This window comes from Ictidomys tridecemlineatus, chromosome 7 (genome assembly GCF_052094955.1).
Source record: "Ictidomys tridecemlineatus isolate mIctTri1 chromosome 7, mIctTri1.hap1, whole genome shotgun sequence".
NCBI lineage: Eukaryota > Metazoa > Chordata > Mammalia > Rodentia > Sciuridae > Ictidomys > Ictidomys tridecemlineatus.
This window is the reverse complement of record NC_135483.1, coordinates 1716378-1740413: the sequence shown is the minus strand read 5'-3', so window position 1 is coordinate 1740413 and position 24036 is coordinate 1716378. Positions and strand designations below refer to the sequence as shown.

Genomic DNA, 24036 nt, shown 5'->3' with positions numbered 1-24036 from the left:
GTCCCTGGAAGCTGCTGAGGGGTCTGCTGAGGGCCACTGACAGGTGGCCTGGGCTTCCCATCCAGGGTGCAGGTGGAGCAGCCCTTGGAGCCCAGGGCCCAGCTGAGGCCACGTGCCCTCAGGACTGTTGGAAAGAGGCTTCTCTGCTGGGCCAGACCTTTGCCAGGCAGGGAAAGGGTCTTGGCCAAGGGATAAAATGGCCAAGTGGGTGGAGGACTGTCCCTTACCCCCTACCACCACCTGGAGAATGCCCGAGGGCCGGGGGCAGCTTTGAAGAAATCTGCACCCAGAGTCACTCTGAGGTTGGCTAGGGTCCACCTTCTTCTTCTGCTCCCACTGCACTGTCCTGCCTGGCAGCCTTCAGGAGACCAGCCTGCAAAACACTGAGCACACTCAGCAGAGGGGTGCCTTTCCAAGCCTGGAGGCCCGACCTGTAGGCTGGCCCATGGAGGGCTCTGGAACATGGGGTGAGGTGGCCCAGGAGAGCTGGGGATCCTCAGGAGGCTCAGCAGGCTTCCCAGAAGCTGGAAGGCCTGTGGGCACCTGGTGGGCCAGGCTCTGTTGCAGAGGCCTGACCAGCATGCAGGCTGGAGCTCAGCCCTCCTGGCGCCTCCCGGACCCTGCAGGTCTTGGGCATTGCAAACAGGAAACAGGTGTGGCTTCCGTGCACGAAACCACTCACTTATTAATTAGTTCCACAAATATTTATTGTACCTCTGAGATGTGGGGTGTGGGTCTGGTGTGGGCCACAGTGGCTTTGACTGGACCCCTGAGGCGCAGGCTGGGGTGGGGGAGATGCAGGTGGTGAGAACACAGGCCACAGGGAATAACTCCCACGCCAGGAATGTGCCCCTACAGTCCCGGCGGCTGAGGAACCTCGGGGCGAGCCTCCTCCTGGCCCAGGGCACAGGATCACCTGGCTCCCAAGCCGGGCTGTGCCCTCCCAGCCTGAGGCGCTTGCTCCTGCTGCCCACGGCTCGCTCATCGTCTTTCCCAGGGGCCCCGCAGGGCCACCCTAGCAGGCACTCCTGCAGACTCAGTGAGGTGGGGCCAGCAGGTGCCCCTGCACCCCGCCCACCGCCAGGGCCACACCCAGCTTCCAACACTGGCAGCTGCCTGTCTTTGACTGGAATTTGCCGTTGGTCTGGAGTCCATTTCCTCAAAACTGGGCCTGCCAGGAGTCCCCGAGCCCCCAGAGATGATGCTGGGGCTGGCAAGGACACACCCTTCCCTGCTTCCTTGGGTGGACCTTTCTAGGTTGAGGATTCCACAGGCTCCAGGGGACTCCGGGGAGGGAGCTGGTGGCCTGCAGTGGCAGATGGCTCCGGGCTGCCTTCCTTCCCGGGGACGTCACTTCCTGCATAAGCCTCTGGCTCTCTCACCTGCATGTCAGGGTTGGCTTCCCAGGGAGCCAAACTCACACCCTCAGCGCCCGCACAGGCTCCGGACACACGGCAGGAGAGAGTCCCGGGAGCTGTGGGGACTCGGGGAGTCTATGGCCCAGCAGGAGGAGGAGTGTGCAGGACCCCAGAGCCATGTGCTGTGGTTGGAGAAGGTCACATGATGGTGGCTCTCAGGAAGCAGGACCTGGTGAGAGGTGGGCAGGTCACTGGGAACGCACCCTGGAAGGGACCCGAGGGATGGTGGTTAGTTCTCACAGTGCTGGCTGCTGTCTCGCCCAGAGGCTCCCTCTCTCCTGGGGTCCTGCCACAGTGCTGCCCGCCATGAGGCCTCCCCAGAGTTGGGTCCCCCAGGGGCCACAGGGGGTGTGCATGCTTCTCTGTGGTGTGGCCATACCACAGCTGGCTTGACCACCGGCCCACTGGGGGTGTCTGGGTTGTTTGGGGGACTGTTATGGGTGAAGCTGCTACCAACATTCACCAGTAGGTTCCTTGTGAGAACCTAAGCCTTCCTCTCGGGAAAAACACCTCTGAGTGCGGTTTCTGGGTCATATGGAGGTTCCATGTTTAGTTTTATAGAAAACTGGCAAATGATTTCACACGGTGCCTGCACAGCCTCCCGTTTCACCCACTGTGCATGAGTGACCCCACTTCCCAACTCCCGTGTCACTTGATATATAGTCTATTTTTTATCTTAGCTCTTCTCATAGGTGTGCAGTTCTCATACAGAATAACAATCCTGGACCTTTTTAAATTTTTGATTGTTTCTTAGTTGAACGTGGACACAGTACCTCTGTTTCACTTGTTTACTTTTTTATGTGGTGCCGAGGATGGAACCCAGTGCCTCACATGTGCAAGGCAAGCGCTCTGCCACTGAGCCACCCCCTCACCCTGTCCTGGACAGTTTTGTGCACTTATTTCCTCCCCATGTCTGCTTTCTCATGAAATAACTGTTCACACACCTGACCAGGTTTTCAACTAGGTTTTTTAAACTGTTGAATTTGGGATTTCTTTATAGAGTTTAGATGGTGATTCTTTGTCAGACCTGCGGCCTCCTCCAAGTCCGCGGCGTGTCTTCCCATCCGGCAACACCAACTTTAGCAGAGCAAACATTTCCATTTTGGTGAAATTCAAGTCATCATTTTTCCCTTTTAAGAATTGTACTTGGTATTAGTACAAACTCTTTGTCCTAGTTGATAACTTTTTAATGTCTTCTTCATAAAAGATATCATCTGTTTCATTCATGAAACTGATAATTTGTGGTTTTTCTCTTATCATCAGCCTTTCTTGAAATTTATGAGTTTTACTCATTTTTCAAAGCAACAACTTTCAACTTTATTGATTCTTTTGTGAATTTTGTATTTCATTAGTTTTTGTTTCCTTCTACTTTCTTTGGGGTTTATTTGCTATTCTAATTTCTTGAAATTAATTCTCAGATCTCTCAGATTTTTTCATTAAAACGTGATTTGAGATCACAAAATTCTCTTAAATATGACACAAATAATAATACATCATGTACATGTTATAACCAAATAAAATCCATTCTAATTTCCATTGTGATTTTTTTTTCAGTCTTAGGGAATTTGGAAATGTATTGCTTAACTTCCAAACACATAGGGATATTTTGATTTTGTTATTACTCTTGTATTTCATTTCACTATGGTCAAAACACACTTCCACAGAGGAAGAGGACCCAGTGAACCCATTCCATTGCCATGACATGTGCAGATATGGATATGTAGCAGCACATCTCATTACTATGTAAGATCATGATGTGACGATAATTAAGAAAACACTCTAGATGACGGCAATCAATTGAAATTGTTGAGATTAGTTTTATACTTGGCATATGGACAAAAATAGATGAATGCTCCAGGCATATGGAAAATGAATGATTTTAAGTTGTTGAGTGTAGGGCTCTCTGTTGCTGAGCCAAGACTGTCGATCATGATGTGCAAATATTGTCTTTATTAATTTGCTGATTTAGTCTATTGCACACCAAAAGAAGTATGCTGAAACCTACTATTCCATCTTTTGTTTCTGTTAATGCTTGCTTTACATATTTGGGGGTAGGTTCTTGATGCACACACCTTTAGAATCGTATCTACCAGTGGGCTCTGCCCTTTGGAGAGGGGAGAAGCCTTCCATTACAGTGACGTGTCTTGTCCTGCCATCTCCTTGGTGTGACAGCAGGAACTCTACAGAGTCCCTTTGTCGAGTTCCAGGTACTAGACTGACTCCCCACCCATCCTCCCTCTGCCACCCTGGCTCCCCAAACTCTGGCCGCTGGCCACGGTAGGAAACCCTGCCGGGCGCCTCTCCAGCAGCAGAGGCTCAGGAAGGAGCCCGAGCGCCTCCTGCCAGTCTCTCCTCGCCACTGCACGTTGGCCTGCCACTCCGAGTCACCCGGCAGGAAGGAACGTCTTTCTACAACTAGCCCAAGATTGGGGGTTCCTCTGCACACTTCCCCACACTGCTGGGACCCAACCCCAGCAGAAGATGGTCTGGAAAGGGGCCAGACCCACCTTAGCCTCTGCAGCTCAGAACCCAGGTGGCCGCCGGGCGCAGTGGCGCACGCCTGTAATCCCAGCAGCTGGAGCAAGCTGAGGCAGGAGGATCCTGAGTCCAAAGCCAGCTTCAGCAATTTACTGAGGTTCTAAGCAACTCAGTGAGACCCTGTCTCTAAATAAAGAAGGGCTGGGGATATGGCTCAGTGGTTACGCGCCCCTGGGATCAGTCCCCGGGACCAAAAACAACAGAAAACAAACACAGACGGTCCCTCCATGGCTCTGCACCCACCCACCCGCTCCAGCTCAGATATCACACCCACCTTAGACCCTGAGCTCAGACCCCGACCTGCTCCATCCTGGATCCTGCAGCTCAGACCGAAATCTGTCCCCTCTCAGGGTCTGTACCCACCCCAAAACCTGGGAAGACCCTGCTTGGGCACTGCTTCCTCCACTAGACCCAGCTGCAGTCAGCCTCCCTGTGCTGCCAGCGGCTTGGCCTCCAGAGACAGTCTAGCTTTAAGAATCGGTGACATTCCTTCTTATCATTCTGTCACACGCACAGGCTTGGCCCCTGCTGGTGTCTGTGGCAAAGTGCCACCTGCAGGAAGATGCCCCTGCTGTTTTTGTCAGCTCTGGGAGCTAAAAGTGTCTGAAGTTTTTGTTTTATTTACTTAAATGTTTGGTGGCAGGTAAAGAATCCTCTGTCAATGAAACCCGGGCCTCCGTGTTCTTGAGTGGACTTTGTCGGAGAGAAGCCCGGCTTGTGCCCAGGATCTTTTGACAGCACATCTTGGGGACTGCCCCTCCGCTGGTGGCACAGAGCTCTGCGCAGCATTCTTAGGCATTTCATCCAGCCTCTGCCTGGCTGTCGACCTGCCCAGTATTGCAGCCCTCCAAGACTCCTGCTGTCTTGACAAACGGGGCTCGCTCTCTTTGACTATCCCTTCCCACTGCCTTTTACTTCTCCTCTCCTTCTTTTCTGATTGAGATCACTTTTCTTCTGCTTTAGTGTTTCCTTTCTCATGGTCTGCGGATGATAAATGCAGTGGTATTTATTTGAATACACACACACACACACACACACACACACACACACACACAAGGGAAATATATATGTGCTGTGATTGGACACAATATCTTTATTTATTTTTGTGTGGTGCTGAGAAGCCACCCCAGGGCCTCACACATGCATGGCGGGTGCTCTACCGCCGAGCAGCCGCAGCCCGCTCTTTGTATTTTGAAGGGAGTGTTTGTTTTGTGTGAGGTTCGAGTTGAGCTGTTATTTTTTTCCAGCATTTTGTCAATGTCATTCCATCGTCATCACCTGTTTTCTCTTTTTGGAACTTAGTCTTTGGCTCCTTTCGGGAAGTGGCCATGTTAAGATGTTTCTCTTCTCCTTGGTTTTATGATTTTCCTTTGTACCTGTTCTGTTCCACTTTTTTCTTTCTTTTTTTTTTTTTTTGAGTTTTCCAAGTCTGTGGTTGATGATGCGCATCAGGGCTGAAGAAATAGTGTCTTGAATATGTTCAAATGCTATGTGTCCCACTCTCAGTGCTCCCGTGTGGTGTCAGCTGTTGAGAGCCACAGCCAAAGGGGCCCCAGCAAACTTCCAGCTGCCGGCTGATGATCCAGCTGCCAGCAAACTTCCAGTTGCCGGCTGATGATTGGCTCACAGTGGCCCCAGCAACATCTAGCTGATTGGCTCCTCTGCGGTGATGTTCATTGGGCTGTTTCCCTGCCCTTCAGACTGCCAGCTGATGATTGGCTCACAGCGGCCCCAGCAACATCTAGCTGATTGGCTCCTCCACGGAGCTGCTCATTGGGTGACTTCTTTGGCTCTGCCCACGCAACCCAGCCAATCGGCCTCAAGAGCAGGAGGATTGTGGGAGGTTGAGAGGCTGGTGTGGGGGAGAGAGGCTTGTGGAAGCCGGTGGTGGCAGTTGGGCTCTGAGGGTTTTTCCCTGGAGCTGTTTTGTTTGGCGTTTGTAGTTCTAAAAATAAAGTTAGTTTCTTTTTGACAAGTGGCTCCTGATTTGTGCCAAGCCAGACTTTGGCATTTGGTGGCCCGTACGGGGAACGAACCCGCGACCTTGGCGTTATCAGCACCAAGCACCCCGTACGGGCCACCAAATGCCGAAGTCTGGCTTGGCACAAATCAGGAGCCACTTGTCAAAAAGAAACTAACTTTATTTTTAGAACTACAAACGCCAAACAAAACAGCTCCAGGGAAAAACCCTCAGAGCCCAACTGCCACCACCGGCTTCCACAAGCCTCTCTCCCCCACACCAGCCTCTCAATCTCCCACAATCCTCCTTCTCTTGAGGCCGATTGGCTGGGTTGCTTGGGCAGAGCCAAAGAAGTCACCCAATGAGCAGCTCCGTGGAGGAGCCAATCAGCTAGATGTTGCTGGGGCCGCTGTGAGCCAATCATCAGCTGGCAGTCTGAAGGGCAGGGAAACAGCCCAATGAACATCACCGCAGAGGAGCCAATCAGCTAGATGTTGCTGGGGCCACTGTGAGCCAATCATCAGCCGGCAACTGGAAGTTTGCTGGCAGCTGGATCATCAGCCGGCAGCTGGAAGTTTGCTGGGGCCCCTTTGGCTGTGGCTCTCAACAGTCAGCCCTGTCACATGCCCAGTCACCCACAGCCCTTACTCCAAAATATCACATCTCCTGGACATGGGTGTGGGTAGCTCGGCCAAGAGCTCTGCGCTCAGCCCTGCTGCTGCAGCCACGGCGCCCCTCGTCCTCCTGGGACAAGCGAGGGGCAAGCTGAGGCCTTGTCATGGCAATGGGGTAGGATGAGACAGCACTTCCAACCATACCAGTTCACCCTAGTTCTTGCCCAGAGCAAGTCCCATGACTGAGCCCAAAGTCAAGGCCTGGGAAATAGATCTAGCCCTTGAAGAACTTTAGGGCAGAGTAAAGAAGTGGGTCAGATCGAGATGTGTCAGACCTCGTGTTCCAGATAGCAGGTGCCTGCCTATCCCCTCTTTTCTTTCTTTTTTGGTACTAGGATATGCCACTGAGCCACATCCCTAGCCTTTTTATTTTTTTTGTTTTGAGACAGGGTCTTGCCAAGTTGCTGACGCTGGCCTAGAACTTGTGACCCTCCTGCCTCAGCCTCCCAAGTGGCTGAGATCACAGGTGGTGTCTTGAACCTGGTATCTTCCATCTTTTCAGATCGTGTGATCTGTGGTCTGACATCTTCTACCTACTGTGGTTTCTCTTCCTGGTTCTCTTCCTTGTTGTCTAGTCTGCTGTTAAATCCAGCTCTGGATCATCTCTGTCACCCTAGATTCCCATTTCATTGAATTTTGCCACACTAATATTTTCTCAATACTCATTTCTATATTTTGAGATAGAATGTTTCATTCATTAATTTTCCAAATTTCTTTTCTGCTATTATAAACTTTTAAATTTTATTTTTCTTATTTAATGACTTTTCAAATAGCTACTTAGTTAACCTCTTTTTAATTAATTATTTAATTTTGTGGAGATGGAGACAGAACCCAGGGTTTCCAGCTGAGCTACCCCCAGCTCAGATAACCCCTGTTTGAATAACTGCTTTTTCTTTCTTTAGTTTTTGAATTCCCCTCAATGCTTAAATTTCTAAATGTTTATAAATTTCTTTCTGGGTACTGCTTAACCTTTATTCCAAACTTATTTTCCCCCTGTATAATTATCTGTTCACTATTCAATTTAAAGTATTTAAAAATTTCCATTTGTTTTCCTTTTTAAAAACTTCTTTTTAGTTGTAGATAGACACAATACCTTTGTTTATTTATTTTTATGTGGTGCTGAGGATCAAACCCAGTGCCTCACACGTGGCAGGCAAGTGCTCTAACCACTGAGGTACAGCCCCAGCTCTGTTTTCCTGTTTTTAAAATGCTCCCATTTCCACATTTCTATTGGTGCATTATAGTTGCATATAATGGTGGGATTTGCTGTTCCATAATTGCACATGCATACATCATGACAATATCATCGGACCAGTCTCTCTCCCCAGCACGTCCCTGTTTCTAAGGTTTGTTGAGTGCATGATCGTACATGTTTATTCAGTCAGTCTTATTAATTATCATTATTTTCACCCCATTTTTTTATTCTAGATATGTCAATTATTGGGAGAGGTGTGTTGAAATATTCTGCTGTTGCCGATCTTGTTGTTTCCTTGTTGTTCTAACAGTTTTACTATATATTGAAGCACTTCTGCAAGGTAAATATAAATTTTAAATTAAGATATTTTTATTTTGAGTTGAACGCTTTGTCATTTTTGTCTATAATGCTTTTCACCTTGAAGCTTACGTATCGGACATTTGTAATATAAATCCGCTATATCTTCTGCCATCTTCTTACAACTGACCCTTCCATAGTCTTCATAGTCTCGTGTTTGGAGTGTGTCTTTTTGTGCACTTAAACAAAGAAGTCAGTCTGATAATGTACCTGTGGACTGGGATTTTATATCGTGGTTGTTAAGATGTATAGATGTACAGTGAGCAGTTTTTATTTCTTTTATCCTTTTCATCACTCAATATTGGCTTTTGTCCTTTCTCCTTATTTTTCTATGCATATTATAAAAGGTAAAAATTTCATTTCTGCCATTTTATTATTTACTGTGTGTGTACCATATTGGGACAGGGCCTGGCACAAGCTAGGCAAATATTCTACTACTGAGCTACACCCCAAGCCCCCCACCCCTTTTAAAGACTACCTTTAGTTTGAGACAGGGTCTTATAAGTTGTCCAGGCTGCCCTTGAACTTGTGATTCTTCTGCCTCAGTCTCCCCAGAAGCCAGGGTTGCCAGCCGGAGCCACCGTGACCCCCTGCCCCGCCCCCTCCCCGCCCCCTCCCCGCCCCCTCGATGGGCAGTGAAGAAGAGCGAGGTACCAAGGTCGGAGAGGAGAGCCGAGATGGGGACGGCGACCGACCTCAGGCACATCAGCGCGGGAGTCAGAAGCGCACGGGAAGGCAGCGGAAGGACCTGGGGTGAGTGGACAGTGCGCGGCAGCGAGACGCCAGGGCGAGGGCAGACGGCGACGCAGGGGTGCGCCTGGCTGGCGGTGCCCGCGAGGTGAGGACCAGCGCGCCCCTGGGGGAGCGAAGGTGACGGGCAGGTGAGGAGGAGTCCCGCCCGGGGCCCAGGCCGGCCCGGGGAGCGCGCGGTGACCGGCGGCGGAGGGCGAGCGCGGCGGGCAGCCAGGGGCAGCGCGCCCAGGTCTGCGCACTGGCCGCGCTGCGCGGGGAGGGGCTAGAGCGACCCGCTGCCCTCCCTGGACTGCCCTTTCGCAGTGCCCGCGTCCCGGACTGTGGGCGGGGTCCTCAGGACGTCAGCGAGCCCGGGAGGAGCCCCTGGAACGCCGCCCAGCCTCTCCCTCTGCTCTGCCCGTCCACCACCGCACCTCGGGGCGTCTAGGGGTCCTTGGGACCCCGGGAGCCTCTCCAGCGCACCCCAGAAGTCAGGCTCTGGCTCGCAAGCAGAAGGCTGGGGTGTGGAGAGTGTGTCCTGCAGGAGCCCCTCCCCGCAGTCTCTCCATTTCAGTCCTGGCCTCCATGCGCCTGACCCTGCCTCTCCACCCCTCTCCTGTTTCCCTCCTGCCCACCAGAGGAAGCCCTGCTGCACTCCTTATTTTTTGTGAGGAGTGGTGCTGGGAGAGGGGCCTCACACACAGTACTGAGCTACACCTCGTGCCCTGTATTTATTCTTTAGATCTATTTTTTTTTTTTCAAAATCTCTGGCCTTCTTGTGAATTGTAAAAAGCAGACAGTTTCCTCCTAGCCCCCATGCCCGTCGTCTCTGGTGTTTTTGACTTTGCTTGAATGCCCTCAGTTGGAAGCACTGTCCTGTTAGTAGACGACATGTGTTTCCTGGGCTGCTGTATATATCACCATCACTGGATGACTTATCTTTCACAGTTGTGGAGGCTGGAAGTCCAAGATCAAGGTGCGGGTGGGTGAACCCAGCCTAATTCCATCTTAAGATTGGGAGCCATCATCACAAAGTCATGAAAAGTTAGTTTCTGTTTTACCATAAATTACTGTAATTTTTAAACTTGCTTGAGATGCCTGCCCATGCCTTGACTCGCCCATGCCTGGTTTTCCCTGACAGATAACCCTCTCTGAAAGCTTAGCGGTGCCTCATAAGTTCTGGTGTTGGGATCTAACTTGAAATGTTGAACCATTTAGATCATTAACCTGCTACCTGCCTTTGTACTATGCTTGTCAAAACCCTGTTATCTGTAGGTTCTCAAGACACACCCCCTTTTGCAACTTTTTGTGCTATAAAACCGTGTTCCCAGAGAGCTGGGGTGCTGTCCTCTAACCCATGGATTTTGGGAGAGCCAGCCCTGGCCAGCTGGAATTACAAACTTGCTTTAATTTGATTTAAAATTGGAGTCGGTGGTCTTTTCTTTCCCTGCAAGTTGAACATCACCTCCTGGGGGCAGGGGAGGGGACGAGAACCCTCATTGTGACAAGCACAGACTGGTCACCATTTAGAGCCCCACGCTAACACCTTGCGCTGGGGGCCTTTCCCACACATGAGCCTCAGGGACATCTTCCTTCTCTGAGTCTGTGGGGGCCTGTGACTTGGGGCTGATGGCTTGTTCCTCCAGCAGCTTCTCGGTATTTCAGGCATCTGCAGAGAAAAGGGGACTCATTAAAACCTCCCCTTTATTTCTTAGCCTCGGCTGGAGTGGAAATGCAAGCCTCCGAGTCAGAAGGGCTCTGGGTTCTCCCAGAAATGTCTTTGTGTTTGTCTCTTTTCCTTTCTCCTCCTCCAGGCAGAGCAGTCCTGAGACGGACAGGGTCCCCTGTCCCTTCCCTGGCTTAGCACTTAGTTTCAGATCTGTCTCCTCTGGGCTCCTCATTTGTCTTTCATCCTCTCTTTGGGGTATCCATGTGCCATCCGCCATACGTGGTTCTACAGAGCAAGAGATGGTCAATGCACTCTGGGCTGTGGTCAGACTCAGCACTTGGCACCATGTCATTATCCAGGTCTATTTTATCACAGTGTTTGATTGTCTTATGCCTCTGAAAATATATCCATGATAGCTTGGCATATAATTAAGAACACCTTGAAATACCCTTTTCTTTTGAAGTATTTTAAAATAGGAAGGTCTTAGCTACTGCCATGGTCTGAATGGACATCTCTCCAGGATTCGTGTTGAAAGCTAACCCTCACTGCTTGATGTTAACAGGTGCTTGGGCAGTGTTAGTCGCTCCTGAGTGGGATCTGTGCCCTGCCCCAGCCTATAGCCTCTTTTCTGGGAGCACGGATGGTCCCTCTACCAGGTACGGACAGGCAGAAGGTGCCATCCACAAGGAATAGGCCCTCACCAGACCCGGAATCTGTTGGTACCGTGATCTTGGACTGTCCAGGTCCCAGAACTGTGGAGCAATACATTTCTATTTATGAATAACCTAACCTGGGGCTGGGGATGTGGCTCACGTGGTAGAGCACTCACCTGGCATGCGTGAGGCACTGAGTTCAATCCTCAGTACCACACAAAAATTGTGTCCACCTTAAAAATAATAATAAAAATAAATAACCTAACCCACAGCATTTTGTTATAGCAGCTCAAACAAAATAAGAAAGCTATCTAATAAGACATATTATTAGGAAGAAAACATTTCTATACTTCTTACTTTGTATTTCTTATTTTCTTGTATGACTAAGTCCTCACTTCGGTGTTGAGTGTAAAAGTGAAAATGTATGTACTAATTTATGTTTTTGTATTTAGAGGGATAGCGTCTAGTGTTTCACCATTAATCATGGTGTTTGTTTGAGTTTCTAGTGGGTAGCTTTTTATCAAATCCCTAAAGTTTCCGTCTGTTCTTAGTTATCTCAGATTTTAAAAAATAAGCCAATGTTGATTATTATGTGATTATCACCCTTTATTCTCTTGTGGCAGTGATTGGTACCTTTTCCTGAGATTCAACCACTCTTGCATTTCCAGCAACCGTACTTGCTCGAGATGGCTTATTATTTTTGCAAAAACTTTGGGAGTCTGTGTGTAGAATTCATAGGTTGCTCCCTGCATCTTAGAGGGGGCCACTTTCCAGGCAGAGGGGAAACTGCTGTACTCCAGACCCTTCCCGTGTGCTGGCATGTGGCCCATATTTGGGGTCGGCAGAGCAGCTGGCAGCTCCTGGAGCTCCTGACCCCTGCTCTACCTAGAAGACGGCTTTCTGTGCCCAGCGGGGCCCCCGCGCTCTTCCACGTGGGAGTTGGGATGTGAGAGCAAGGTGCTTTCCCAGGGCCACACCGCCTCACTCACCTGTGTTCCTCAGGGTGTGGCAGCGCCCAGCCAGGGGTCCTCTGAGCAGGGACGCCGCACTGGCACACACACTGTCTCTCCATCAGAGTCACTGTGACATAGGGGCTGGCCGGGTGCCACGTTCCTGTGAAGGCAAGGGCCAGCCTTGCAGGGCCAGTCCTGGGACACCTGGGCCTCCTGCGGCTTCCAGCCGTCACTGTGGGTGCTGTTCTGGCTCGAGAAGCTGCCGTCCTTTCTGCTTGCTCCTGCCTCACAGGCCCACCGGTGCCTGGCCCTAGTCCCTGGCCTCACACTGCTGCCCGAGGGTATGTCTCTCACCTTGCCCTGCCTTTCTTACCCGCCTGCGGTTTCCAGGGTCCAATCCTCAACTCCTCTTGAAACTAGGTGACAGGTCCTCTCCTGTGCGTGACCCTCACACACCCTGACACATTCCAGTCATTGCTCTTTCTGCTGGCATCTGTGAGCTCCTGGGGGGGGGGGACCTGCAGTCCAGTGTGTAGCACCAGCTCAGCCAGGGCCTCCACACTGCTGGCAACCTGGGGAGGCCTGCGCAACCTCCTGGTCCTCTTGCCTCTCAGAACCGTGCAGGTTGCTCTCCTGCCACTCAAAAGCCCGTTATTTAAGCTCTCGTTCTGAGACATACCACAGAGAAATCATGATGTGTCATAGGTGGTTGATAAGTCATTGCTTTGAACTGTGTGACCTCTGGACACTGAAACAATGCTCTTAGGAACCCTGCGGGACGAGGGACATGGGGGAACATCCTTGCAAGGTGGTTCCTGTTGATGGGGGAGATTCTGTGTTTGCCATGGAACTCACTATTTCAAAAAGCCTAGATTTAGGAGCTCCAGTGGCGCAATCGGTTAGCGTGCAGTACTTATACAAAAAGCCTAAATTTCAAAATGCAGACTCGTGGGGGGGGGAGGTGGACAAGGTGGGCATGGCCTGCCAAGCCCCAGCCAACTTGTTTTTCCACCTCCATCCTGTTTTCCTCAAGAAACCTGTCACACTGAAACTCTTTGATGTTCCTACCTATAAAAATAAAACGCGGGCTCTTATTCATTGTCAGATCCGACCATCAGAGCTGGTCACCTACCTGCCCCTGCTTTCATTAATAAATGAGTCTTTATTTTATTCCTATAATTCTGAATTACTTTTTCTCAACATCACTTTGCGGATCTCGCCGTACGGGACACAAGCCGCAAAAGTGATGTTGGGAGTGGGTTATTCAACTTCCTGGCCCCTCCCTGCAGGTGACCTTTTTGTGGTCTCCTGCCTGTGGTTCTGCCAGGCTGATGGGAGACAGTGTCTGTTCTTCCCTGCGTCTGGCCTGGGACCTCATCTACTCCGTCCCATTGTGGGAGGCCCCTGCTGGTCTGCAGGGCTGGCCCACCGTCTGCTCAGCTTCCTGTTCTTGACTGGGCTTTCATATTCACGGGAGCACTTCTGCCAATCCCTGATCTTTGCTAGACACCACCCACTGTATCTCTTTCCTTCCAAAGTGACCTTTCTAGAAAGAGTACTGAACACTGGTGACAGCCCGCTCCTTGTCTTGTTCTGACTCCTCATCCTGCAGTCACCTGACATCTCCTGCAACGGTCTGTGAAAGCACTCCTCCTCTCGCTGCCCGCTGCCTGAGGTCCACCAGTGCCTGAATCAGGATCTGTCCACGTTCCTCTTTCTGATTTCCTGCTGTTTTCCATTGCAGGCCGTATTGGAGACACCAGTGTCAGGTTGCCATAGCAACTCTCACATACTGACCTTTCCCTCTTGCTTTTTCTGGGTGAAGTGTACCCACTCCTCTCTGCCCTAAGAAAAGTGGTGCCCCTGCAAACTCCAGCCCAGGATGCCAACTTGGAGGAGCATGGCTCCTGTTCCTGAGTGCAGGTGCCAGGGGCAGGTGTGAGCTCAGAGCCCACGATGGCCAAGGGACATGCAGGTCCCTCCAGTTCTGGAGTGCTGGCTGGCACTCAAGGACACTCCCTGCCACTGCTTCCAGGAGTGACGTGGGTCTCAGGTTTGGAGGGTTAGACATGACGGAGGTGACCTTGTCCTCCATGCCTCAGGAATAGCCCTGAAACTCGCTGGAAGTACCCTCAGGCCACCCTGTGCTATAAGAGAAGGGAGAGGGGCAGCAGGGTGTGGGCCCGCCTGCCGCACACTGAGGAAGCACTTGCTCAGGGCAGGCTGCAGCCGGTGTTCTCAGTGCTTGCAGGGTGGCTGCATCTGGGCTGAAGCATGCAGGGAGAGGCCTGCTGCCATCTGCAGCAGGATCACACCTGGAGCCCTTGACCACGCCAGCTAGTAAGGTCGTGCCAAGGAGTCCTTTACTCCAGGCATGTTCATTTGGTCGTCTCCTCGTCCCACCATCCTGAGTACCCCAAAAGGTCAGAAGCAGTGAGCATGTCCCCTTCTTGGGTAGGACATACCCCCTCCCCATCAACGGAAAGGCCCTTAGTAGCAAAGAGGAGCAGAAGAAGGCAGGGGCTGTCAGTAAGAGTTTTGAGGCTTGATTTCAGAGACTGGTCAACAAAACCACTGCCCAGAGTCAGGACTGACTCACTGTGATGCAAAATGAGACATTGCTAGGCAGAGGGCTACTGTACTCTAACCCACCCACCCATCCTGAGGCACCCAAGGAGTCAGACCAAGGGGTAACCAAAGGAGAACTAGTTTAATGCAACAGATTTCAACAGTCTGTGGTGAGCTTATGTCCCAGAAAGCGTAGCCCAGGCCCTTCTGAGCTTACAGCAAGCTAAGGCCTGCAAAGGTGGTGGCACTGGCCATGACAACAGTCAGCATGGCTTGGCTATGGCTCCTCACACTGGCCCTGTCAGCCTGTTCTCGGAAGGACTCTCCTTTGAAGTTTGGTGCATTCAAATTGCATAAATTGCCCTTACAGCAGTTCACGTAGAAGAAAGGCATGGGCTTTTCGATTAAAAAGGACTTTTGGTCGAGTATTGGCATCACATACGGACAAAACATGGAACACTGCTTTGAAACGTAGAAGAAACGTGACAATATTTCTAACAGGAAAGAAAGAGAAAGAAATCGAGTGAGTTCAGAGCCCTATGCCAGCACCTTTGTGGCTGTCAGTCTAAGCCTGCACCTCCTGGGGACCCTTGTCAGAGGCTCCCACTCAATAAGGCACCCGCAGGAAGGCGTGAGCCATGGCTCAGATGCAAGAAGGGCAGCTTCCCTCTCAGCTGCTTCAGGGAGGGTAGCTTGGGTGCAGCATGGCCTTGAATGCCTGCCTCTGTCCTGTCCACGTGTGCGCCAGTGGCACACATGCTCCTGTGCCTCAGCTCTTAAACTCAGGCTTGCTCAAGCCTTTTGTTTGTCCAGACACTTGGGCTGAAGGCTTCCCAGCAATCCCTGCATTGCCTACAGCTGGAGCTGGCCCTGAGTGGGCCTGGCCCAGCTCTGGGCAGGCACTGGTCTCAGTACTTGACCTTATCTTCTCCTTTGTGCACATCATTTCCCACATTAAAGTGAACTGCCCAACCACTGCTTCATCACCCACAAACTTCCCAGAATGCAGAGGCCCCAGGGAATAACCTGAGAACCAAAACTGAATCCCCAAGCCCCAAAAATACCACTGTGGGAAGAATGTTGCAGGTTTTCTCATTTAGCTTTGGAGAGCTTTTGGTGTGCCCAGAATCTTGGGTCAACTACAGATGTCAGCACCTTGGTCCGCAAACATCATAAAGCATGCACACTCTTTGGAGAGCATGCAGTGAGCCTGTACTGTTGTTTCACTCATCTCTGACACACTGTTTTTAGTGAGGCACTTGTCATCATTAGAGCTTAACTTTTCATTTAAAAACAAATTAAAAAATCACTATTTTCTCCTGGTACTCCAATATTTCACTGTGACCAACTGCCTGTGTTTGCCACCCTACCCTAACCCCATGCCATTCAACGCTGCCTCACTGGCACTCACCACCTGTCAGGCTTTGTTTGCTCTTCAACTGCTGTTGCCCCAATCCTGGGGATTGAACCCAGCCGCTTGTGCGTACTAGACAAGCGTCCACCACTGAACTCAACCCCTAGCCCTTGAGGGCTTTTTAAAAGGCCACGCTTCGCTTATTTTTCTCTCTGGAGGCAGACCAGAGGGCTCCTAATTCCTGAGACTCTTCAGGGCTCTGGGGGGACCTGGACCTGAACAGAGACACTTACTGACTGCCACAAGATTACAGTATGTGACATTTTCTTCACATTCCTGTTCATTGGTGCAGCCAAAATCATTCTCTTTCTCACAAACGTGACATCTCAAATTCTCTGAAATGAGGAACAAAGCAAAAAATGTAGATCGTCACAGTTCTCCTCCTGTCAGAGACACCCCTCTGTCCTCCCAACCCCATGGCCCACACTCACTGCCTAGTTCTCCTCCCTCTGTGGGCCCCGCACTCACTCACTAAATGTGTCACCCACTGGGTCCCTCACGCACAACGGGCGCATGCAGTGCGGGTGTCCTCACGTGCCCCGCACTGAGCGGCCTTCCGGGTACACACTCCTCGGCCTGGGCCTCGGGCCAGCCTGGGCTGGAGGGTACCCCGTGCGGGAGCACCGACCGGCTCTGGGAGGCCAGGTCGCTCTCGCCACTGACTCGTGCTTGCAGGCGCCGCTTGGAGCATGCGGCTGCTCGCTGGGGACCCGCTGGGGACCGCGAGGCGCCCTCCCGCCCACGCAGCTCCTGGGATTCGAGGCCGGCCACCGCGCGCTGCCTCCCTTCCCGCGCGGACGCACCTTGCCGTCTGGTCCTGTTGCTAGTCAGCGCCTGAGGCAGGTCCAAGGTCAGCAGCAAGGCCAGCAGGGCCACCGCCTGCAGCGGGCGCCCAGCCCTGCGGGGAGCGAGAGCGTTCGGCCGGCCTGCCCGGGACCGGCCATCCGGCCACCTTCCGCCCCCGCCGCCCTCGGCTCGGACCCTCGGCTCGGACCCCAGCGACCCGGCCCACCCCCGGGCCGCTTCCCACCCTGAACCCCACCACGCCCGCCCGGGCGCCCCCCCCCAGGCCCACGCCCCCCACCCACGCCAGCCCCCGGCCCGTCCCCCCCCAACGGCGCCAGCCCCCACCCACCCCAGTCCCCGGCCCGCCCCGCGCCAGCCCTCACCCCCCCAGCCCGCCCCCGACCCACGCCAGCCCCCCCACCGGCCCGCCCCCGACCCACGCCAGCCCTCACCCCCCCAGCCCGCCCCTCCCCTCAGCCCCAGTCCCCTCCCCTCAGCCCCAGTCCCCGCCCCCGACCCACGCCAGCCCCCCCCCAGCCCGCGCCCGCCCCTCCCCTCAGCCCCAGTCCCCGCCCCCAGCCCGCCCCCGACCCACGCCAGCCCTCACCCCCCCAGCCCGGGCCCGCCCCCAGCCCGCCCCCCCACCGGCTCGCCCCCGACCCACGCCAGCCCCCGCCAGCGCCCACCCGTCCATGGCGTGTCCGTGTGCAGGCGCGACCGTCGGGGCGCCCTCCTCCCTGCTCTGCGCGTGCTCGCTCCTCTCAGCGCCCCCCCCCGGGCGCCACCGGGGTTCCTTCGGGAAAGTTCCCGGCGTGCGCCCCCGACTGTCTGCGCGGTCCGACCGGCGGGGGGCGGCCGAGCGGCCGGGGCTGGCCGGGTGGGGGTGGGGCGGGCGTGGCCGCACCCTAAGCTCCTCCCGCGCCGCCACCTGCGCAGCTGCCAGTGCCCCCTTCGCCGTGGGCAGCTGGGACTGCCTTCCCCGGGCGCCCGGCAGCCGTGCCCGCTGCTGGGGCAGAAGGGAGTGTCCCTCCTGGGTGTCAGAACTTCACTGAGTAACCGCGAATTCACAGGCTGCACCACTGACAGCCTCGCAGTTCCGCGGACTCGTGGGCCGTCGGGTGGTCGTCCTAGCGAGGCGACTCCAGTCTTAATTAAGGCAGTTTCAGAGTGTCCTGGGGGTGTAAGTTTGGAGTCACTGTGTCACAGCAGGAGAATCTAGGCTGTGCTGAATGCGGCCCCAAGGGACAAGAATGGAGGAGCCTTGTCCTGGTCAAGGTTCATGACAAGTGATGAGGTGATGGGAGCAGGGTGCCACTGTGTCCATCCTGTGTCCATCCTGTGTCCATCCTGTGTCCAGTGGGGTCTGGGGTTCCTTTTACAGGTCTCAGGTGAGGACATTACATTTGGTGAGGTTGATAAGCTGCCTGGTGTCTGGTGTTCCTGATATAGTCTTGGGTGTCCATGTGTCCATGTGCTCCAGATTTAGTCTTTTTAAAAAATAAATAGTTTTTAGTTGTAGATGGACACAATATCTTCATTTTATCTATTTTTATGTGGTGCTGAGGATCACACCCATTCCTTCACACGTGCAAGGCAAGTGCTCTACCACTCAGCCCCAGCCCCAGCCCTAGATAGAGTGTTTTGGTAGGTTGTCTCTGGTGTCTCCATTTATCGGTTTGTGCCTTATGATTGTGTCAGGCATGTGAGGGTCGCTCAGTTGTACAAATAAGGTGTAGAGTAGTCTAGCTGCACTTGTCATCAAAATGAAGTAGCTTATGGCAGTCTGCTGCTTTGCAAAATGAAGGATTAAAGGCTCAGGCACAGCCTGAAAACTGCTTTTCTGCACATGGTGGAGTAACTCAGGGCCCCGCCTGCTCTCCACCCGTCTGCCCTCAGCTTCTCTCTGCACTTGATGGGGTGATATCAGAGCCAGAGTGTGTCCTGACCCAGGTGAGTGCAAGAGCTGGCAGGCAGTGGGTCCCCTGTCCTGGGGCCATCCCCCGTGGTGCAGGACAGGTCCCTTCCCCTCTTCTCACTGAGGCCTCCCAGATGAAATGCAGGCTGATGGTGGACAGGTCTTGATTCCCCCTCCTCCTGCCCACAGTGCTTGCTTTCCTCCACCTGTGGTGCAGACACTCCAGTAGCACAAGGAGACTGTGTTTTTTAATAATTTTTTAAAAAATATTTTTCAGTTGTAGATGGACACGATACCTTATTTTATTTTTATATGGTGCTGAGGATTGAACCCAGTGCCTCACCGGTGCCAGGTGAGTGCTCTACCGCTGAGCCACAACCCCAGCTCCTAGAATTGTTTTACAGGTGCGTACCATTCTGTGGTCTGGACTCTTCTGTCTCATGGCAGTCCCCATGAGACAGAAGAGTGGGTCAGTGCCTCCCAGCCAGGGTCCTGGGGGTCGGCAGTGTCAGAGCGTCATCCTGGATGGTCAGCTTGGGGTGTCAGCCTGGACATGCTCATCACCGGCAGGAGAAACCACACTCTGCTAAAGCCCAAGGGCAGGGATTTGGAGGTTCTTTGTGATTTTCCTGGGCCAGGCTGGTGACGAGTGACCAGGGGATGGGGCCAGGGTGCCATTGTGTCCAGTCACAGGGTGCCCTTCTTCTGATGGACCTCGAGTGAGCGGGTTGCTGCATGGGGAGCTCACGGGCCTAAGTTTTCCCACCTGAGTTTGCGAGGCGCGTGCGCCTGTGCTTCTGGTGAGCAGACAAGTTCCCGGTCGCTCCTAGCAGCACGACTGATTTATCCGTCTGTGCCTTACGGTGGTCGTGCCCGGCAGATGGTGGTGTTGACTTGTACAAAGAAGGTGTGGAGTCATTGCCCCTCAGCCTGAAACTCAGAATGGAGGGCTCAGGGCCAACTGCTGCTCTATAACCAGGGCAGCACAGGTTCAGGCACAGCCTGGAAACTGCTGCTCTGTCCGTGGTGGAGCCGCTCGGAGCAGAGCACAGCCTGGTCTCCAAACTTGGTCAGGAAGGCTGGGGAGGAACTGTGTGGCCACATGCAGAAGGAGGAATACAGGGACCTGGTAAAGGGCTCCAGTGGGAGGACATTGGGACAGGAGGAATTCGCAGAGGAGACAGCAATCTGGGCCTGGAAGGTTAAGAAAGCCTGGTGTGACTTCTCAGTGGGAAGGTTCCAGAGGTGGGTGGTGAATTCTGGGCAGGAAGGTTCCAGAATCCCCCCCCCCACTCCTGTGGGAAGGTTCCAGAAGTTGGGTGGTGACATCAGGGCAGAGAAGTTCCAGAAAGAAACACAACCTCCATCGGGAAGGTGGCTGGGCCAGGTGGGGTTCTGGTGAGGCTCCAGGATGCCACAGGGCAGCATGGGTCTGTGCAGCCCTGGTCCTGGAGGGTCCTGAAGAGCTTGGGCAGTGGACCTGCTCCCACCTGATACCCTGACCCTGCAGACCCTGACCCTCCTGACACCCTCCTCCCTTGGACCCTTGTCGGAGACCAGCTCCAACAGGGGGTCTCAGGAGACGAACGGATGGTGAGGAGTCGGCGAAAGAGGGGGTGGAGAAACAACACAGTCACCAAAGTGAAGGTGCTGATCCCAATCTTTACTTGTGAAGTTGATCATACATACTTTTCATTTTGGCAGGCTCACAGTACTTTGTGGTTACAAAACAGGAATCATTACTCAAAGAAACAAAATATTACGTAGCTACAATTAAAATAGAAGGATGTATCTTGGCTTATGCATAAGCAAGAATTTGTACTTTCAGTTCGCGTTTTGCTTTGAGCTGTTTCTGCTTAGTTAACTTTTAATAATAGTTAGAAATGTCCCAACCATTGGCCTATACCTTGACTATTCTTTCTTGACTTACTGACTGGAACCGGTGCCATGGTTACGGCAAGGGGTTGACTTGTTATTAATTTTAATCAAACAAGAGTAAGAGCACAAACCATTGTGCACAGGAACAAGAACAAGTTGCCCAGTACTAAGCACTAATCTGTCTTCTTAACATGAATTTTTCTTCTCTAGATTTTAATTTAATTTCTCAAAAACTTCCTTGACAGGAATACAGGGAGTTTTTCATTAGACATTAACAATTTACACTCCATAGCTGAATCATTGCATTTAGAGCAAACAGATCTATTCTTAGAAGTAGTTGCATTAATTGGGAAAGTCGATCTGGGGACAGAAAGCAAGGTGGCACTCTCACTGATGTTCTTAGAGCAAAGCTCTCTGAACTGGAGGACAAGTGGTTTATGTACATTCCAAGTTGGTGCGCATTGTTATCACTGCTGCTTCCAGCGTTGTTCTGTCTGTCTCTAGATGAAGGTCCTTATCACTTGTGCCCAGTCCCGACAAAGCCTGCCCGTGGCTGCTGTTCCTGACAGCCAGCAACTTAGTTCAGTCCCCACATGTCCCAGCATGTCTGTGGTCCTGGTCTCCAGAGCTCTCCTGCCAGCCCACCCTTTCTGAGGGGTTATGGAAAATAATATTCCTATAAGACAGTCCCCCAGGAAAAACAGGGACAGTGTGGCTTGTGAGGAGGGAGGGAAGTTAGCCAAACAGTCACCCTCTCCCAGCAGTACATCCTTTCCCAGTGACAAGGGCCCCTAGAGCAAAAGCAATCATTCGCCCCTTCCCAGGCCCAGAGGGCCCTGAAGGCAGGAGGCAAATACTGAAATGCTGGGCCCTGGACTTTGACGCTTTCCCATTGCAGATGAGTCCTGAAGGAGAAAAGGAACAGTGACCCTCTAGGTAACGGTGGGTCCCAGAGGAAGGAAGATAAGCACTGAACACAGTTCTGAGCTTTTCCTAGTGACAGTGAGTTTCAGACTTTTCACAGCTGCTTTCCTGAGTTAAAATCTTAACCTGAACCACGAGGTCCCCAAGTGTCCAGACAGCATGCTCGCAGTGTCCAGTGATTAATTCACCCTCACCATAAACTACAAAGCCTAGACTCCTTCTCCTACCTGGGGGCCATTCCTATACCCAGAAAATGAGCCCTCCTGTGCTGATGGCTTGACTTCGCTGCAGACAGGAAAGCGTGCTGATCTGCTTGGGGTCTGCTTCTGTCCCAGTTATTTGTATTCTCATCATGGTGCCAAGCTGTGTGGGATATTCCTGTCCACACTGCCCACTCCCAAGGCCGCGTCCTCTCTCCTGTAGGACCTCCCCCTCCTGTCCTCCCCTGGACCCCATCCAGGCTCTTCTGGTTCCTTCCCACCCTCCAGGCCTGGCGAGCCTCCTCTCAGAAACCCCTGACACACCCAGGGCCCTGGACCCACACAGGGGTCCACTCTAGTCCTTAGACCTGCGGTCCCCTAGACCCCTTTGAGCAGATGCTCTCAGTGTTCCAATGTGTCACCTCAGAGACACTCTAGTCCCGAGACCCTCCTTCAGGATTGAGCCCACTTTCTCATGGCTTCTCCCTCTCCTCACCCCTTTGTCCTTTAGTCCCTTCCCTCAGTGGGCAGAGGCCCCCTCCTCCTGGAGCCCCACCCACGGGAGCTTCTGCTCCTGACCTTGGCCTCCTCTCCTGTGGCCCAAATCATCCTGGATCTCCAAAAGCCTGGACTTCTCAGTGGCCACCTGATCTTTCCCCTTTCCCTTCCTGGCTCATTATGGGGTCCACTGATGCCTGTTCAAGTGGAAACTGGCCCACCAGCACGCCTCTGAGCCTGCTCTTCCCTCTGGGCCCTCCAGGCTGCTGAGGCTAGCTCTGAGTCCCTCCTGCTTTCACCACCAGCCAGTGCACAGCAGGCATGCCTTCCACTGGGCATGATCTGGGCCACCTATTATTTGAAGTGTCCCCTTCAATTCCAAGCAGGAGGAAGTCCTAGTTCTCCTTTGGTGAGCAGCTTCTGGCTTCCTGTAGCTGAAGTCAGAAAGTGGACTCAGGGTTCCACCGTCGCTTTCTGCTGTCACCAGCCTGCCTTTTGACCTCTGTAATCCTTTGGGCCTGGAAGCTGGCCCCAGCCACTCCTCTCCATTCTGAAGCCTCCTCTGCTTGGGCTCTGGCTGACTTTGGGGGTCCTTGTAAAGGGTCACATCTCAAGATTTCCCATAGCAGGTCGCCCGGGAGCGCTGCCCCTCACTCCTGCCCCTCACTCCTGCCCCTCACTCCTGCCCCTCACTCCTGCCCCTCACTCCTGCCCCTCACTCCTGCCCCTCACTCCTGCCCCTCACTCCTGCCCCTCACTCCTGCCCCTCACTCCTGCTCGGTCGCGGTCTCCATCTGGCCTTCTCTTTTGAAGTCTGTTTGCCCTTGCAGACTCTGGCGTGCTTGCTCAGCACTTGCCGGTCTGTGTGGGAAGGTCAGCCACCACTTGAATTATTGCTGTTTCCCCCTCCCGCGGCCCCTCACCTTTTCCGGTAGTTTTTGGTGGTTTGTGTGTGATGTGTCTGAGACTGGGTTTCCTTGGACTTCCTCTGCTGTGGATCCACTGGCCCTTTTTAAGTTTGTGGGGTGATGCTTTTCACTGCTATTGGGACATTTCGGTACCAGTGGTCCTTCCAACGCTTGCTCCCTCCATGTGTGTCTTCTCCTTGTGCAAATCCAGTTGCGTGTGGGCTACACAGCTGACTCGCGTGGATGCAGCTCCTCTTTCAGCTGCTATGCACTCTGGCCTTTTTCTCTTTCTGGCTAGCGTGTGGACACTTTCCATAGGCCTGTATCACGTTTGTTGTTTCCTCTTTCCGAGTCCAGTGGGCTGTTAGTGGCGTCCAGGTGAATTTTAAATTTCAAATATTTTGCTTCTCTTGGTTTAGGAATATCCGTTTGATTCTTCTGATAGGTTCCAGTTCTGGGGGGAGGAGGGCCTGTGAGGAAGGCGGGAGGGGGAAGACTCCTGTGGTGGTTGATGCTGGGGGCGTGAAGTGGAGCTGGGAGCCGGCTTCTCGCTGACTGGCTGTGGGTCTCTTCACTTTCAGGTCCAAGCTTCTGCCCTATATGATGCTCCCCTTGTTCCTGCTCCTCTTTGTGGGGCTCCCACTTGTGGAATCCAATTTTACCAACGTGACCAAAGCTGTTCCAGCTACTTGTAAGTATCATCTCTTCTGAGACATGGAGGGCATATGGATTCTCCTAGAGTGGCCCGGGGTCCCAGGAGGACGTGGCAGGAATTTGGCCATCTGAGCTAGCTGTG

The 24036-nt window shown here is 52.9% G+C and overlaps 2 protein-coding genes and 1 long non-coding RNA gene across 18 annotated transcripts in view; 1 reads left to right on the top strand and 2 right to left on the bottom strand.

Moving 5' to 3' along the window:
* Positions 1 to 8132: 8132 nt before the first annotated feature.
* Positions 8133 to 8933, bottom strand: LOC144365375 (uncharacterized). The gene is made up of 2 exons (XR_013423724.1): positions 8797 to 8933; positions 8133 to 8359 (listed from the first exon to the last, which is right to left on the bottom strand). It is a non-coding gene; the product is annotated as an uncharacterized LOC144365375 (long non-coding RNA).
* The window catches only part of LOC144365374 (glycosyl-phosphatidylinositol-anchored molecule-like protein), a 35149-nt gene continuing 19877 nt past the window's right edge, over positions 8765 to 24036 (top strand). For 11 of the 16 annotated variants that reach the window (XR_013423719.1, XR_013423715.1, XR_013423720.1 and 8 more), the window contains exons 1-2: positions 8772 to 8980; positions 23822 to 23931. Coding sequence is in view for 5 of the 16 variants with exons in the window: in XM_078016584.1 (XP_077872710.1) it covers positions 8820 to 8980; positions 23822 to 23931 (271 nt within the window). In the remaining 11 variants the exon portion in view is untranslated. Of the gene's footprint in view, positions 9024 to 20906; positions 23619 to 23821; positions 23932 to 24036 lie in introns of those variants that run through there. The other 5 variants (XM_078016585.1, XM_078016587.1, XM_078016588.1 and 2 more) reach the window with 5 other exon arrangements.
* On the bottom strand, positions 10263 to 17935 carry Ly6k (lymphocyte antigen 6 family member K). The gene is made up of 5 exons (XM_078016590.1): positions 17604 to 17935; positions 16935 to 17029; positions 16365 to 16466; positions 12186 to 12309; positions 10263 to 10543 (listed from the first exon to the last, which is right to left on the bottom strand). The coding sequence occupies exons 1-5, from the start codon at positions 17609 to 17611 to the stop codon at positions 10453 to 10455; spliced, it is 420 nt and encodes a 139-aa protein (XP_077872716.1). The 5' UTR covers positions 17612 to 17935; the 3' UTR covers positions 10263 to 10452.

Coding starts and splice junctions, on each gene's coding strand:
- Ly6k (XM_078016590.1), bottom strand. Junction 16,467..16,934: donor CAACAGGACCAGACGGCAAG/GTGCGTCCGCGC, acceptor TCCTCATTTCAG/AGAATTTGAGATGTCACGTT. Junction 12,310..16,364: donor CTGTAATCTTGTGGCAGTCA/GTAAGTGTCTCT, acceptor TTGCCTTCACAG/GAACGTGGCACCCGGCCAGC.